The sequence below is a fragment of the Mauremys reevesii genome, linkage group 9, assembly GCF_016161935.1.
Source record: "Mauremys reevesii isolate NIE-2019 linkage group 9, ASM1616193v1, whole genome shotgun sequence".
NCBI lineage: Eukaryota > Metazoa > Chordata > Testudines > Geoemydidae > Mauremys > Mauremys reevesii.
The window spans coordinates 74,365,163-74,383,123 of NC_052631.1; the positions used below are offsets into that span (position 1 = coordinate 74,365,163).

The 17,961-nt window shown below is 39.4% G+C and overlaps 1 protein-coding gene across 6 annotated transcripts in view; it reads right to left on the reverse strand.

Annotated features, from left to right (window-relative positions):
• Nucleotides 1-17,961, reverse strand: part of DACH2 (dachshund family transcription factor 2) — a 492,287-nt gene that overhangs the window by 132,274 nt on the left and 342,052 nt on the right. For all 6 annotated transcript variants that reach the window (XM_039489729.1, XM_039489730.1, XM_039489728.1 and 3 more), the window contains one exon: nucleotides 10,241-10,372. In XM_039489729.1, the coding sequence (XP_039345663.1) occupies nucleotides 10,241-10,372 (132 nt within the window). The remainder of the gene's footprint in view (nucleotides 1-10,240; nucleotides 10,373-17,961) is intronic.

The window sequence follows — 17,961 nt, forward strand, 5'->3', positions numbered from 1 at the left end:
GGGGTGCGGCCAGGAATGAGGGGTTCAGGGCATGGGAGGGGGCTCTGGGCTGGGGGGGAACTGGGGTGCGGGAGGGGATCAGGGGTCTGGGCTGGGGCTGGGGATGAGGGATTTGGGATACAGGATGGGGCTCCAGGTTTGGGTGGGAGCTCAGGGCTGGGGGTTGAGGTGCGGGAGGGGGTCAGGGCTCTGGACTGGGGGTGCAGGGATGAGGGCTTTGGGGTGCAGGAGGGGGCTCCCGGTTTGGGAGGGGCTGGGGCAGGGGTGTGGGGTGTGGGAGGGAGGTCAGGGCTCTGGGCTGGGGGTGCAGGCTCTGGGGTGGGGCCAGGGATGAGGGGCTTGGAGTGCAGGAAGGGGCTCTGGGCTTGAGGGTGGGGCTCAGGGCTGGGGCAGGGGATTGGGGGACGGAGTTGGGGCCCAGGCTTACCTCTGGTGGCTCCCAGTCAGCAGTGTAGTCAGGGTGCAGAGGCAGGCTTCCCGCCGGTCCTAGCACCACAGACTGTGCACTCTAGAATCAGCCAGCAGCAGGTCCGGCTCCTAAGTGGAGGCACGCAAGCAGCTCCACGCGGCTCTCACCTGCAGGCAGTGCCCCTCCCAGCTCCCGTTGGCCAGCAACTGACCAGTGGGAGTGCGGAGCCAGTGCTCAGGGCAGGGGTAGTGCGCAGAACCCGTGCCCCGCCCCCCCACCTAAGAGCCAGAGCTGCTGCTGGCCGCTTTTGGGGTGCAGCGCAGTGTCGGAACAGGTAGGCACTAGCCTGCCTTAGCCAGGCAGCACTGCCAACAGGACTTTTAATGGCCCAGTCAGTGGTGCTGACCAGAGCCACCCAGTGCCTTACATTCCGTGACCCAGTACCGGGTCGCAACCCCCAGTTTGAAAACCACTGATCTAGGGTGTCAGGAGTCAAACAAAGGTATCATTTGGGTAAGATGGTATAGAGAAGTAGATTAGACTTATTTCAAGATTGTACACAAGTTACTTTAGATTTAAGGATAATTAATATAAATGAAATTCATACCTGGTTCTCTTTACAACTGATCCTAAAAATACCAATATAATATCTGACTGGTCAAAGAAAACAATTTCAAAAATATTCATGATTTTTTTAAAGAAAATTATCCCCTTTGAAATAAAGACACTTTGTTCATATAATATGAATGTGTAAAAAATACCTGATTTAACAACAGAAAAGAACTGACTTCATGAAACCTGCACGGCATTCAGAAAGATAAAAACAAATTCTGTTCTTTGGTCTTGTCATCTTTACTCTTACAATAAAATAACAGCTTAGGCATCCTGCTTTTTAGAATAAAAGACCTACCTCTTTTGACTTTTCAAGCACTTGAAAATTTAAAAGAGAAAGCCTAAAAATGCTGACCGTGTAATAGCTGGGTATTCATGGTAGGTGTAGAACATGAAAGGTTACAATATGGATCTGTGCCTACGCATTCTTTTCAACTTGAGCAGCATCCTCCTGCTTCTGCTAACTCGGCAATCATACAGCTGACAGATTTCTGGGTTTTCTAAATAATGCATGGGATTTTCTTTTAACATGTCAGTGCAAAAATATCAATTCTGCCCCTGTGTCGTTTGTGATGCTGATTTTCCTTGACAGCATTCCATTAAACCAATGAGTTTTTTCCCTCCTGATGGTTCCTTAAATATTCCTCTGAGTGATGTATTTGTGGTTTTTTAAACAGATTGTGAAGGATGTTTGCATTTATGTGAAACCTGTATGCCAGGTACTGCAAAAAAAAAAAAGGAAAAGAGGAAACACTCCCCCTCCCCCCCAAACACACCTATCTCTGACTCCTCAAATGCCAAAAGCTATGTGGAAGAGGTGTGGGGAGAGAATTTTCAGTTTTCTGCTTACCTAATTTATTTTGTTCTGGAAATTAAGCAACAACAGAGTGTACATTCAGAGTAACGTTTGCACTTCCTAAGGAAATACCACTGGAAACACTTAGTACTGTTTGATATCACTCCTGGGAAAGCAAAAAAAAGCATGTATGCATGTTAACTCCAAAAGCCAGCAAAAGGAAAACAACTAGTTTATTCTTTGCACAGTGGTTTGTACAAACAGGTACTGTCACTGATACTCTACACTGATACTTCTTGATTACGCCACTGTGGTACATAGTATTCTTAAAGAATAACAGAATAATGCCAGCTGTACTGTATTTTTGCACCCTATCATTCATATTTTCCACTTAATCTACTGTCCCATATACTTTAGCTAGCAAAGAACTTCAGTTTCACTGTGAAAACTACTATGATTCAAATCACTTTCAGGTTCCCCTAGTCAATGATATGTTAGTTTTCCATAATCCATGTCAGCCTAATATTAGGACTGTATGATGATCAAATATATAATTTTAAACCACTTTTGGGCAAACAGAGAAGTTTTATATTGTTTGCCTTGTTTCTGTAGGACAGCAAAATTGGTTTTTTGGCTTGGCTGTGGCAATCTGCACACAGCTAGGTTCAGCTGTGAACTTTAAACTCTTGCTCTTTTTCATTCATACCAAATAGTCTTTGGAGCATTACTAGTATTAGTCATAGACTGTCAGAGTTGGAAGGGACCTCAGGAGGCCATCTAGTCCAACCCCCTGGTCAAAGCAGGACTAATCCCCAGGCAGGTTTTTGTCCCAGATCCCTAAATGCCCCCCTCAAGGATTGAACTCACAACCCTGGGTTTAAGCAGGCCAATGCTCAAACCACTGAGCTATCCCTCCCACTGAGAGTCATTACTGCCCTCCTCATGTTAACTCTTCAGAATCTAGCCAAATGACTGGTAAATTGACTGATCTCCAAATATTATATAGAACAACTGAAGAGGAGGAGGAGGAGGAGAATAAGATTAAGAAAGATGCAATAAAAAAACTCTAAATTTGTGTTTCCAAATAAACATGTAGCCCTCAAACTCTTTGTTACAGTAAAAAACCCAAAGGAAACAAAAAAAAACCACAAAACCCTCAGCTTCTGTATAACTATATTTCTGATTTGACAGCTACAATTATAATCATTCAGGCATCTATTTCCCACAAATTCTCCACAGCCATAACCTTTAGTGATTAATTATAAAGTTCCAGGAGCAATAGTACATAGACTAATTTCCTAAAACAATAAAAGACAGGATTTCTCATTTGGAGCTAAATGAAACACGAACAGGTTGTTATTCATGCTGAAATCTAGATGCAGAGTCATGTTGCAGCCATTACAGAAGCTATTAAACGCAACCTTGAATCAAAAAAACTGTAGGTCTGTCTCCTAAAATAAAATAAAATGTTTCTCCTTCCATAAGATGCCTTTGACTTCTTTTTTCCACTTTGTTAGTAAAAACAAACTTTCAGAATCCAATTTTCTTTTTCATTCTGCATCACTATTTTTTTTTTAGTGGTCATTTAAACCCAAACAGTCTAGGTGAAAACAAACTTTTGAAAAAGTTTCCCATGCACATAGAATTATTATGAGGTGATTTCATAGTTTCACAATACCCATAAATGAATCAAAGTTATAAAGTGTATACTAACTCCTGATCTAAATGCCAACTTTTTTTCAACTGTTAAGCCCCTACTTCGATCATTTAAGAAAGTTTAGAGTTTCCAGGCATAAATGGGTGAAAGTTTGATGAGTAGTCTGTGGCTTTATGTAGTAAAATCAGTAGTCGCTGATCTGGTGCCCTCTAGGAGAGTTCTATATTCCTACACATATTTCTCTTGACTTGAGATATACACTTATTTTCTGTACAACCTGTCCTTTAACAGTAATCATTCAGAGAGTGAAAGATCAGCTAGGCTTTATATAAATAAGAATATTACAGAGATTAAGAAAAATAAAAATTGTGATTTTTATTGTATTTGGTTTGTTTTAACAATGGATATTTTATTTTTCATCATGGAACAACTTTAGGGCCCAATACTGCAAATATGCACTTGAGCAACTTTACCTAGTGAGACTATAGATATTAATAAAATATTTGCACTTTTAATTTTCTCTGCCATTTGGTGGGATTTTATGCTACCACAGTGGTATTACTGAATTTGCAATAAATTCAAGGACAAGAAAAGCAATCCTTTCACCATATGTACCTAAGCCCCAGTCTCCAGCAAAAGTCAATGGAAATCTTTCCAATTATTTCAATGAGTGCTGAATCAGTTCCAGAATGCAGAGAATCTCACATGATACAAAGACTCTCATTCATACATACTGTATCCTCAGCATACTTTGGGAATACTTACATGATGGTCACCCAGAAAACCTGACCATTAGGTAACCAAAATAATGTTAACTCTGTACTTGAAATATTCCCTAGTGTTCCTATCATATGTATATCAAATATTGCAAATGCACGGCTGGTAGCTCTGACTATTATTAAGGTTGCCTGACACTTTCCATTGTAAGGTCCTGTTTTCAGTTGCTTATAGCTTTGCCAAACTAACTGCTCAGACTGAAATTTTACATGCCAGGTGGCTACCTCAGGCTGAACTTTCTTTGGAAAATTTCAGTCAAAACAGTTGAGCCATTTTGAGCAAGAAAGGTGTGAGCTTTCTGCCATTGCCATGAAATCTACCACAAATTGGCCAAGTTATAAGCCTTTGAAAAATCAGAGTTTGCACATGCTCAGTAGAGACCTGCTGGAGTTTAACAGCTAAAATCTCTGAAGATTACATCCTCACTGAGCATGCTCAAGCCTCTCACACCTCCTGGTGCTGACCAGATTGTGCATGCATCATCCCCACAGGATAACTTAGTATGCACCATCCTTCCACAGCTCTTATGTGTAACAGAACTGCATATGTACCATTCCTACAGAGTCATTGAACATGCTCCAGCCAGGGCTACAGGGGAGAAGCCAGACTTTCCCTACCATTGCTGTCTCCAGCTACGGTGTGGCTGACTGTTGGAACTGAGGGCAGGAAGCCTGACACTCCTGAGGAGGAAGCTGCCCAACTCAAATGCAGAGGGGAAATAGCCAGACCTTAATGTTGTGGTGGAGAGCCAAGAGAGTGGATTGGGACAAGGAGCTTGGGGTGGCAGAGACTAGGACTGGAGGCTGGCAGGGGATGGACACTCGGAGTGGCTGGGCATGGGGACTAGGGATGGAAACAGAGCCAGTGGGTAGGGAGGACACTGAGATAGGATGAGGAGCTGGGGCAGAGTGGGACTGGCATGGCAAGGAGGAATCCATGGGGTAGGTGAGAAGACAGATCTGACAAGGAGCCAGGTGGTGGTGGGGAACTGGTACTGGTGGAGCAAAGAAACTGGGACAAAGATCTAGGGGAGGAAAGGATATGGACACTGGATGATAAAACTGGGGAGAGAGACTGGGACTTGGGGCCTGTGGGGATGGATAACGTGATGGGGAGGGCGGCTGAGGGGAGACAGATCAGGGAATGAGACTGAGTAGGCAGTGAAACTGGGAGTGGGACTGGGTGGAAGATTGGAGGGAGGCTAGGACTTCCTGGGAAAGGAGACTGGGATCAGAAGCCTGAGGCCTGGAGACTTGGACTAGATAGATAAGGTGAATAGTAGTGGGACAAGGAACCAGTGGTGGCGAAGAGACAGGATGGAGGCTGAGACAGGTTGAAAAGGATGGGGTAGAAGTGGTCAAGTTTGGGAAGAATGGGCAGAGTCGGTACCCACTAAACAACACTTTCCTCCACAGCCTGAAATGGAACCAGAGATACTGGAGTATGACGGTTACTCTACTGCCAGCAAATATTTTTGAAACCTAAAACCAGCTAGTATTTTTTTTGTCAAAACAGAAAAAAAGCTGTTTTGGCAAAACAGATTTTTTTTTTTGCAAAACTGCATTGATTTTAATGAAATATCTGGCAGAAAAAAGTTTGAAACGTGAAATGTTTCATTTCAGAATCACTGAGGGCAGGTGTTACTTATGACTGACTGAAACATCTTATTTTCTAGACCAAAGTGACTCCTCTTTGTGGTATTGTAGCTCCACAAGTTCCAATACACAAATGGATTCATCTTATTCTAGGTTCTTTGAGATGTCTTGGGAATACTTCTTCTATATTCCTGACACCAACACTTTGATCCAGAAAATAAGATAAACAATCAGTATTGTAATTAAGAGAACAGCTGTTTACCCTAGAAAAATTATTCCAGGCTTACAGAAGGAAAAAAATTCAAATTCATTTTTTCAGAAATTAAATTTAAAAAATTTTCCAAATGAAATTTTTCAAAACAGATTTTTTTTCAGAATTTCTATTTTGCAGGAAGTGTCAAAATTTGACTTTCTGAATTGAAATGAATTTTTTTTGAAATGTCAAAATTTCCCACCAGATGGAAATTCCAAATTTCATAGGTTATAAGGCCAGAAGGGACCATTGTCTGACCTCCTGTATAACACAGCCCATAGGACTTCCCTCCATTAACTCCTATTTGAACTAAAGCATATATTTTAGAAAAAACATCAGATCTTCCTTTTAAAATTGCCATTCATGGAGAATCCACCACATTCCTTGCTAAATTGTTCCAATTGTTAATTACCAGCACAATTAAAATGTTTTACCTTATTTGGAGTCTGAATTTGTCTAGCTTCAACTTCCAGCCATTATACCTTTGTCAGTCTACTTACCCCATGTAAGTATTTATAGGCTATGATAAATCACACTTTAACCTTCTCTTTATTAATCTAAATAGATTGAGCTCCATGAGTCTATCACTATACGACATATTTTCCAATCCTTCAACCAGCTTTAGAGAGTGTCCCATCTCCCGTAGTTTTAGTCCACATACAGGATAACAACCTTTGCTGCTACTATTTACTCTGTTATCTCAAGTGGAAGATGTTTGTGCAATGGATCTCAAGGTTCCAACCCTGTTCATGAATCAAGTGGGTATCAATATGATGCTACATGAGAAAATTTGGGTTTTTTTCAGTTTTTTTTTTTTTTTTTTTACAAAACTAGGAAGTTACACACACAAAACTTCACATTAAAAAGACATTAAGGTCACAAAGTCAAGCACTCAAAAGTTAAGAAATGTCAGAATTAAAGTTGCCTGTACAATCTTAATTCAGCCCTCTTGGGTGCATGCAATATGATACAGTGTTTAATTATATAATCACACACTACATTTTCTATCCTATGCTGGCAATGAATCAAGGATGTGTAGTGAAGAAGGCTGTTGTTCGTAGTACCCCTGCCTCATTTATTACAGCAGTTTAAAAGTGTATATTGAATAAGGGAGGAGACTGCAAGAAGAAAAAGGATGGTCTCATAATTAAGGTAGTTGAATGTCATCCTGAAGAACTCAATTCTATCCGTGCCTCTGCCACAGAGTTCCTGTGTGATGCTAGCCAAGTCACTTAAACCAAACTTTTCACATGTGGTCACTAATTGTGGTCCCCATTTTTTTGGATGCCTCACTTAAACCTTTCAGTCTGATCTACAGAAGGGCTGAGCACTCTCAGCTGCAAATGAAGTCAATGAGAGGTGTGCTTGGAATAGATGAAGAGCTATATAATGCATCCGAAGAAGTGGGTATTCACCCACGAAAGCTCATGCTGCAAAACGTCTGTTAGTCTATAAGGTGCCACAGGATTCTTTGTTGCTTATATAATGCTAACAACTCAAAAAATCAGGGCTCGGCTAAAATAGTGGATACTTTAGGGCTTAATCTCCAGGTGCCTCACTTCCCTGTCTGTAAAATGGGGAAAATACCTACTCATCTCACAGAGTCTTCTGAAAATAAATTCATTAATATTTTGTGAAGCACTCAGACACTATAGTGACGAGCACATAAAAAAAATCATGAAGAAATGAATAATTCTCTCTTCAGAGCAGGATTTGAACAGTGTGCAGTTAAGAAGGCTTGGGGCCACACATTAAACGAGGGGTCAGCAACCTTTCAGAAGTGGTGTGCCAAGTCTTCATGTATTCACTCTAATTTAAAGTTTTGCGTGCCACTAATACATTTTAATGTTTTAGAAGGTCTCTTTCTATAAGTCTATAATATATAATTAAACTATTGTATGTAAAGTAAATAAGATTTTTAAAATGTTTAAGAAGCTTCATTTAAAATTAAATTAAAATGCAGAGCCCTCCGGACCAGTGGCCAGGACCCGGGCAGTGTGAGTGCCATTGAAAATCAGCTCATGTGCCGCCTTTGGCACACATGCCATAGGTTGCCTACCCCTGCATTAAACAAAGAGAAAGCAAAATATAGAATTGCTGCTAATTACAGTGAGCACTATCAATTCTGTGCACTGAATGAGGCAGGGAGTCTTAACTCTGGCATTTCCTAGCTTCTCAGTGCTTGATTTTGCAACCTGAATAATGTTCTTTTAACATAGTTTCTAGTGTGTCATTTAAGGTAAAATTAGAGGCAACCACTGTAATTATACTAATCCTTAAAACTAGCCATGGGGTTTTTCTATGGGAAAATTTCTGCTCAGCCATTAGGGCTGAGAGGAAATATATTTTAATTATCAGTTATGTTTTCAATCGTACCTCTTACAATACATACTCGTGAAACCTCACAAATGCAACTGGGTTTGAAATTTGTGGAGACTGTATCTGAAGGACACAAATTTAAATGATTATTCAGTGTGCACTAATTGATATGGGTTCAAAAATGTGAACAAGAAGTAAATATTCTGCATACTGGATTTTTCTGGGAGGAATAGGGGGAGTTAAATGCGTGAGTTGAAAGCCCAATTTCTTCAATACAGATGAGCACACACAATTCAGTTATAGTGTGTATGGTAACACTCATTGTTTCATGTTCTCTGTGTGTGTATATATATATATATACACACACACACATACACTCACACACACATATTGTTCCATGTTCTCTCTGTGTGTGTGTGTATATATATATAACAATATATATATATATATCTTCCTACTGTATTTTCCACTACATGCATCCGATGAAGTGGGCTGTAGCTCACGAAAGCTTATGTTCAAATAAATTTGTTAGTCTCTAAGGTGCCACAAATACTCCTGTTTTTTTTATAATTCAATTAGCAAAAGGTAATGCCACGTTTGGAGAAACTCTGCTTTGTGAATAATTTGTCATGAGTTCAAAGTTATTCCTTTAGAAAATGAGCCTAAGACATCCCAGATGCTGCTTTATTTGTCTAATAAATTATCATTTTGATGGTACAACAACTATACACTAAATGCCATTCAAGCAACAAACGCTGTGAGAATGCATCTTCTTTTGATACATGTGTAACTTCCACTGATGTCAAGGACAGTTCTGAGTATAGACAGAGGGAATAATATAAAGTACCATTTACATCAGTGATGAAAATAATAACTGTATTATATTTTAAAGTGAAAAAATAATATATGGGAAGGGGAGAGTTCTTGTTGAAAATAATAGGCCTGAAGAAACATGGCCTTCTGACAGCAGACATTCTAATCTGGCCTGTAGTATCTCCACTACTTCCCTGAGTCAGAAATGGATTCATCTTATTCTAAGTTGCTTGCAGTGTCCTGGGAATACTTCCTTTGAATGCTTCCTCTGTATTCCTGACAAGGGTTCTAGAATAACCAAAGACGTACTTTCTTCAAAGACTCCATCTCAGGTTTTATCTTCAGCCCAGTGCTTGTTGAGTCAGAACTTTGGGAGTTTAGTTCAGTGCTGTATGAATATGTATACAGGGCAGACATGCTCACTAACACTCATAACTTAATTACCTCACTAGCGAGTTTCAGTGTCTTCATTAAGAAAATCTTCAGTTATCTATGATATAACATGCACCTCCTATGTCTCTAATTCATAGTTCTGGGCTGTAAATAGGAAGGCTAGTGAGCTGGAAGGCAGAACTGCAGAGTTTAAGGTAGTAATTTACCACTCCCTCCTTCCCTCTCTCTGATGAATTGTGACTCATCCTGAATTCCAGAAATCAGATTACTTTGGAAACCTTCCATAATTTAAAGGAAAACTCTACACTCAATATTTTTTGGCTACAGAGAAGCCTTTTGTTACTATAAAAAGTATTTAGAGAGGCATTTAGAATGTTTGTGATTTTTGCATAAGCTGTAACAAACTTAAGCAACATTTCTGAAAAATTAGTGTTAATTACTGTTATGAGCAACATTGGGGAAGTGTGTGAGGTGATTCTTAATTGATTCTGGGGGTGTATAACTAACTACAATAGCAACAGCATGACAATACCAGAGAGCCTCTCATTTTTGCTTTCCATGCCCAAACCATAGGAGGCAGAGCCCTCTTGGGGATTATACAGGAGACAATATTTACCTGCATTAGAATTGAGCTCTTCATTCTCTGATTCTGTTCCATTTTGGCTTCCACTTCCATGGAGGCTGTTCATTGCCATAAGCTTCATCTTCTGTAACTTCATTGCCTCAGCCATGGCAGCTGCTGTTAGACCTAGCAAATGTAAATAAATAACTAAATAAATAAAAATGGAGCATTCCTTTCTACAATATGAATAAAACACATTAATGCAGTTCACATCTCTTTGCCAATTACTATTCTGTTATTTTGAACATCACCCTGAAACTGACTTACTTGGGATATTCCTGGATCTGATTTTATTTTTAAATATTATTTCCTGTTGCTTTGATCACAATCTGCTAATAGAACTGCAAGAAATTCCTGAATATATATAGGTCCTTAATTTCAAAAGCAGGTGGCCAATTAATACCAACACACACACACACACACACACACGAAGAACACAGTTTTGGTATTTTTCCAGTCAGCAATGTCCCACTGGAAATGAAACAATGCCATTAAGAGTTCAGTATCAGAGGGGTAGCCGTGTTAGTCTGGATCTGTAAAAGCAGCAAAGAATCCTGTGGCACCTTATAGACTAAGAGACGTTTTGGAGCATGAGCTTTCGTGGGTGAATACTTTCATGGGTGAATACCCACTTCGTCGGATGCAAGACTTGCATCCGACGAAGTGGGTATTCACCCACGAAAGCTTATGCTCCAAAACGTCTGTTAGTCTATAAGGTGCCACAGGATTCTTTGCTGCTTATTAAGAGTTCAGGTAACTATAGACTTGACCTCCAAGCAGCCCAGGAAAGATGTTACAGTGTTTATCAGCTATATCAGTTGCTCTCAAACTTTTTTACTGGTGACCCCTTTCACATAGCAAACCTCTGAGTGCAACCCCATTATAAATTTAAAACACTTGTTTATATATTTAACACCATTATAAATGCTGGAGGCAAAGCAGAGTTTAGGGTGGAGGTTGACAAATCATGACCCCCCCTGTAATAACCTTGCAACCCCAACTCCCAGTTTGAGAACCCGAGCTAAATAGACCCATAAAATATACAGCATAAATCAAGTAGGAATGGGAGATTTTCAAATGGCTCAGAAGCCACTTTCTCTGCCATATAATCTGAAAGAAAGGGAAATGAGGGGAGGGAAATGAGAGTAGGTCCTGGGCATTGGTTATCATCACTGGTTCTGTTTGTAGAGAAGAATGAACCTTAGAAGTTTTGGCATTTTGGCTTAGCTAAGCATCCAGAAAGTCAGATGCTCTTTTAGACCATGTCCAAATTACCCGAAATCCTAATGTCTGCAAAGTTGAGCTGGAAATATTTTACCTGAAGCAGCTTCTCCCCCTAGCAGGAATATGAAGAAAGAGAAAACTAACAATTCAAAGAACTCTACAAATATCATTTATAGTTCTTGTAGTTTGTTTAGAGTTTTTTTAGAATCCTAGGCTAAATGGGCTTTTCTGGCTCCCTCTCAATAGAATATTGTATAACTTGTCCTGTGTCATTTGCTGTGACTCTATACAGTCCCACTGTACTTCAGTGGCAGTGGTCTGGGATGCTTTATATCAGACATTATTCACAAGTTGTTACAGTTGTTCCACAAAATCACTGAATTACTTTAAACACACGCACAAAAAAGCGAGGGTGCGGGGGGTGGGGGGAGATGTTGCAGTGCTGTAGTTAGTTAGAAAATTAGAAACTTTAGGAAGAGGTTTTATTTTCATACTTTCGTAAGAGTGAAAAGCCTGCAGGGTGCAAGGAAACTTTTCAAAAACATCATAATAGAGGCTCAAATTAGATCTATATCCCAAATTTAAAACAAATAGTAAGAGGACCAAAAGAAAAAAATAGTAAGAGGCCCCAAAAATGCCAATGTTGTTTAGCCATGGCTGATTTACATAAGGTATGGGTTCAGAAAGAAGCCAGTTATCTAAGCAAACTCATAAACCACTGTCCTCCATAGTTAGCTGTTTCTCTCCTTGCCTAAGAGCCTTCCAGTGTTCCCAGGTATGGACTGCATTTACTCACTTCTCTATTCCAAAATCTACTGAACTTCACCCGTACTAGCTAGGCATCTGTTTCCTAATTCTATCACTTACATGTGAAAACACCAACAGGATTTTAAGAGGGAGCTCTTTTAATACAAATAAGAATATTTATATATAATTCATTTCAGAAAATAGCATGCAAAACTTTATTTTAATATTTTAATACAATTCCCAACGCAATACACATTAGACCACTACTCAAGCTATAGCATGCAATCTCACTTTAAATGCAAAACAGCTAAATACACTTTTTTTTATTATACTTTTGCAAATGTTGATTGTTAATCACTCAAATATGAGTCATATGAGAGGGTCATAATACTACCACTTTTGTTGCTACAGATCCTCAGACCAATATTACTGGTACAATCCCAAAACCACTCCCAACAGACACTGGAGAAATTCAATGTCATTACTTTCAGGCATTTTTCAGCTCCCTAACTAGTCATTTATGCCATGAGGATAAAAGCCAAAAACAACAATATGGCAGAAATCTATGTTGTGACATCTGCCATATAAGTGTCACTCTAAGCAAGGAGGTTGGACATCTGGGAGTTTCAGCGTTCAAACTATAAAGGATAAAAAACAATTAGCCCTAGTGCAAAAAGACTATGCCTTAAAAAGCTTAGGTAGCCTGGCTAACAGTTAAAGAGTTGAAGCAAGCACACCCCATATCATTTTGAAGTTAAAGAGTATCACTGAGGTCCTTAGGTTTCCACTTGGTCATCCCCCACTCTATATCATTTATTATCTGCATTGCAGTAGTGCCTAGGAGCTTCAGTCATGGACCAGGACACCATTATGCTAGGCGCTGTACAAACAATGTATTTAGTTCTGTAGCATTCCTGAGTTAAAAAGTCGGGAGCAATATACAAGGCATAGGCAGCACAAATTGCTGGTTCCAAGCAAGTGACATAGATTGAAATGATGGAAAACCTAGTGTACAACAAATAACCTATTTGCACAGGCTTCAGCTAGGAACATTGCAGAGCTGATCTATGAACCGATGTTCCCATTCAATGTGGTTCCGGCTAACTATTCATAAAATTCATAGCTGCAGCTGATTCAGCTCTCACTAGCTGTGGCAAAAAGGGCTCTTCTCCATCCGACTTGCCCACCATTCAGGGTGAATTTAGGAGGCATTTTCCTTGCTATTGGTTGCCTTGTTAGAGGCAGAGGAACTCTATTTAGCAGCCAGATCTGAGTGCCTCACTTTAAAATAAATACATATTTGGAGAACATCCCAGATTATGCATCTGCCCCTCTGATTTACAACTCAGAAGACAAGGCTCACTAGAAAGCCATAGTCTGGGAATTTCCGTGTCAGAGACAGCAGCTGCCACAAAATAAGATAACTACAGACACTCCTGGGAACTTAGAAAGTGATCCGCAATATCACTAATGCAGAGCATCCAAACCACTTTTGTTTTCTGAGTCAGCTCTAAAAATATGAATCTTGATTACAATTGGATAACTGGAAATGTCAGGGTGTATGCTCATATAGATACACCTATGTTGACTCATTGACAAAATGGCAAATCATCATTCATTTCCATTTCACGATTTATTTTTGTCAGGACACTGTATACTCTCCCTTCGACAGTGTATATGACCTCTATTATATCATACAGCCATACATTCTTGAACTAAACCTTCAAATACACTATGATCTATACTGTACATACTATCAGCATGCAATGAAATGAGATTTTGAAATGATTTTCTTAGTCTGAATTAAAACACAACATAGCATGGTTTATTTCGTGGCTCTCGATGGATTACATATACAATCATATTAAAGCCAGATTTTCTATGGCCCTTGCCTGAGTGTGAGGATGGTACAAGGCATATCCTTCCGCTTGTGCATCCTGCATAAAAGTCTGGGACTATTTCATTCCCTCCTCCAGGGAGTGCAGAGGTTGCTCCCTCTGGGTAGCCAGAGAGCATATATCAACCAAACTGGGATGGAGAGACTGTGGCTGCAATGCCACGCCCCATCCCCAGCCTTTCTGCACTGGCCTACACAAGGCTTTTTGAGGGACAATACAACATACACTCCGTCCCTTTGGACACCAGGGAACTACAGGAGGGTTTGTATCAGGCCTGTGACTAAATACCATAATTTAGACTTTATGAAATACCCTTAATAGAATAATACCTAGTTCTTAGATAGTGTTTTAACCTGTACATTTCAAAGTGCTTTACAAAGGAGGTCAGTATCACTGTCCCCATTTTGCAGATGGGGAAACTAAGGCACAGAGCAGCAACATGACTTGCCCAATGTCACCCAATAGGCCAGTGGGAGAGCTGGAAAAAACGCAAAAGAAGATACACTGAACCAAAGTTCAGTTACACCCTTGCAATGCCACTGACACAGATGAGGCAGCTCAAGTGCAAATGAAGGCAGATTTGCCTCCACATATATAACGCATACCCAGTCAATGAAAACTAGATTCAGACAGTTAACAGGAGAGAGGACTAAGTCAGTTCCTACAGCGAGAGTTCCAAGGTGATAGAATGTATCTAAGTAATCCTGTGCTCTAAGTAAAGCTATTTTTCACTTTCCTAATTAGTTATACTGTGCCCATCTCTTCATATTAGTCTGAAAGCTTTTCTGTCAAAACTGTGAACAAGGAAATTAACTAAAGGGGGGCTATGAGTAATCAAATCTTAAGGTTTGCAATTAATTAAATGAAATGGTGAGTCAGTGCACTGCAGTATGGTCTTATATTAAAACAAAACGTTTAATTAAATTAACAGTCAACACATTGCAATTAATAATATTCAAAAAAAAAAAAAAAGAAAGGCAGTTCAGCCCTCCCATACTATTTCAGTCTAACAGTCAAGCACTGTATATCAGCTTGTTTGTTATTTGTGTTCAAAGCTACTATGGGTCAAGTGTGATGTGCTAAAACAGGAATAATGAAACATCTGGTGGTATGACATGTTAATATGAGATACCATATTGCAAACAGTAAAAACAGTTCTGGAACATCTTATAAAGTATGCTTTTGAAGATTGGGGGTGACGGGCTTGACTCAGTTTTTTCCATAAGTAATAAAACAATGCTTATACAGTGCTTTACATTTTCAAAGTGCTCTACAAACTATTTCATTTTCACATTAAATATTATAAAGTGGACGTCTCCATGTTGTTAAAACATACAACCCCTACTTAATGATCACAGGTGATAAAAAAGCTGCTACTGTTTAGCATGAGGCTTAAACAAAACCCCAAATAAGAACATTAGAGCACTTTGGATCGGAGTCCAAATCCAAGTCCCTGTATTGCAGCTTTTGCCTATCTCTGTTAATTGAATAAACTAGGAACAAATATAAATTACATTTTAGGCACTAGAGTATATGCTTCTCCTAGGGACTTCTATTCTCACGGGTGGTACAAAAATATCCTAGCTACCATTTCAGACAGGCCACAGGAAAGAAAAAAAAATCTACCACAGCAAAATAACTTGTGAGAATGTAAAGGTGGAAGTTAGTGAACAATTGTTCAGGGGGGTGGGGGGCTTCTTGTTATGCAAACAATACATTTTGCACAATCTCAGCCACAACTTTCATTTACTAAGACAATCAGTACTAAGGACAGAATCCGATCTTTAGGATAAAGCAATAGGGAAACACAACCATTAACTCAGTTCATTGTGGACATGCAAGTCAATAGCAACAGGAATCAATTAAAGAGAATCTGGGATGATTTGGTGTCTCTCAGCATGTATCACTAAGAGGCAACAACAAGAAAAAGCAAAGTGACAACTAAGAGTACTAACTGAGGGGAGAAAACAGATGAGTTAGAGAGCAAATCACAGAAACAAAACATGGTTGCCTGATTTTACGTAAGTGAAAAATAGGAAAGGAATCCAGTGAATAAGAGTATATATCAAACTCCAAATTTTAGCGAAGGAGAAAAATATGGAATCAGCTACAGATAAACGGACCTAATTCCACTCTTGTTATACCAGCAAACCCTGTTATGCTAGTAACAGGAGAGCAGAATTAGCCCCATTAATTGTTTTCCTTTTATAAATGTCAGCAGAATTACTCCACATTTACACCCATGCAAACGAGAATAGAATTTGGTCCCAAATCTTTTTGAGTAAATCTACAAATTTAATTCACTGGTGTATTGTCTCTTCATTACTAATCTCTTCGTAATGACATTTCTATTTTTTTCAAACATTCAATTTCATATGTTATTTTAAAAATATAACATTTTCAATACAAAATGGAAATACCAGTGCCAAATTCTGGCTGGAAATTTGCATACAAACATCAGAAAACCTGCATGCAGCGGCAGCAGTCCTTGGCAGAAGTTGGCTGCTCGATGTTATGCTTCTGCCAGAAAGCCACAGACCCGTACATCAGACTTATGAAGCTGACTTTGAACAGTGGTGGAACGGGTCCACAAGTATATTTTTTATTTCACAGGGATATTGTGAAGCTCAGCGCAGTGTCTATAAAGTACACTGAGGCCCTAGGACACATAAAACTTGTAATAAAATAAAGCTTTCACTTGTAGAACTCAAAGTCCTTCGGAAATGTGGTTAAGACTTGCCAAGGTCACAAAGCAAGTCAGCAGCAGAGCTGGCAACGGAAACCATGTTTCTTCCCTCCCAGACTTATGATCTAGTCACTGGTCAATGCTGTCTTCTAAAAGCCTCCATAAAAGAAAGATAAGTCATATTTACATTAGTATTAACATAAAAGCTAGTACACTAATAAAGGTGCCTAGACCAAACAATCCCCCCTATGCAACGCTTGTCATCCAAATCATTCCTTGTCTAAGGATAGAATCAGTTAGTACTCGAGGATGGTGCAAGTAGAACATGGATGAATATCAAATAGAAATTTGCTCAATAACAAAAATGAGTTAAAATACATCACTGTTGTTCCACTGAACCCAAGACCCACAAGCATGCTCAGTGCAGATAGAATCTCTATGGAATCTGTCTGCTAAAATCAAAAAGTCTCTACTGAGTACGTCTGAACTGCAATTTATTCTAATGCTTATAATTTGAACAAGCTTTCATGGAGATTGTGATAAATGAAAGGAGGGGAAGGGTAGCTCCCTTTTATGGACACCCACCCAGACAGTTAGCTATACAATCCCTGTTAGTAGCTGTTCTCTATGGGTTTTTTTATCTGTAAGGGGTTAAAAAGTCCATAGGTAAAAGGAAGGGTGTGTGCGTGCACCTGACCAAAAGAGCCAATGGGAAGGCTCGAACTTTTTAAAATTGGGAAAAAAACTCTCTCTCTTTGTCTGTGTTGTTCTCCCGGAGAGTGGGACAGGGCTGGAACTATGCTGTAAAAGCTTGTGCCAGGTATGAAAATCATCAGATCATACCTAGAACTACTCATTTGAAAACCCAGATATGTAAGTAGATCAGGAAATGGTTAAGAAGACGCGATTAGGTTTATCTCTTTTATTTCTTTATGGCTTGTGGACTCCTCTGTGCTAACCCCAGGTGCTTTTGTTTTGCTTGTAACCTTTAAGCTGGACCTTAAGAGAGCTATCCTAATGCTTAATTTTTGTAATTGTTTTTTTTAAAACCTAGCAAAAAGCCTATGTTCAAGATGTATTTTCTTTCTTTTTGTTTTTAATAAAAATTATCTTTTTTTTTTTTAAGAACAGGATTGGATTTTTGTGTCCCTAAGAGGTTT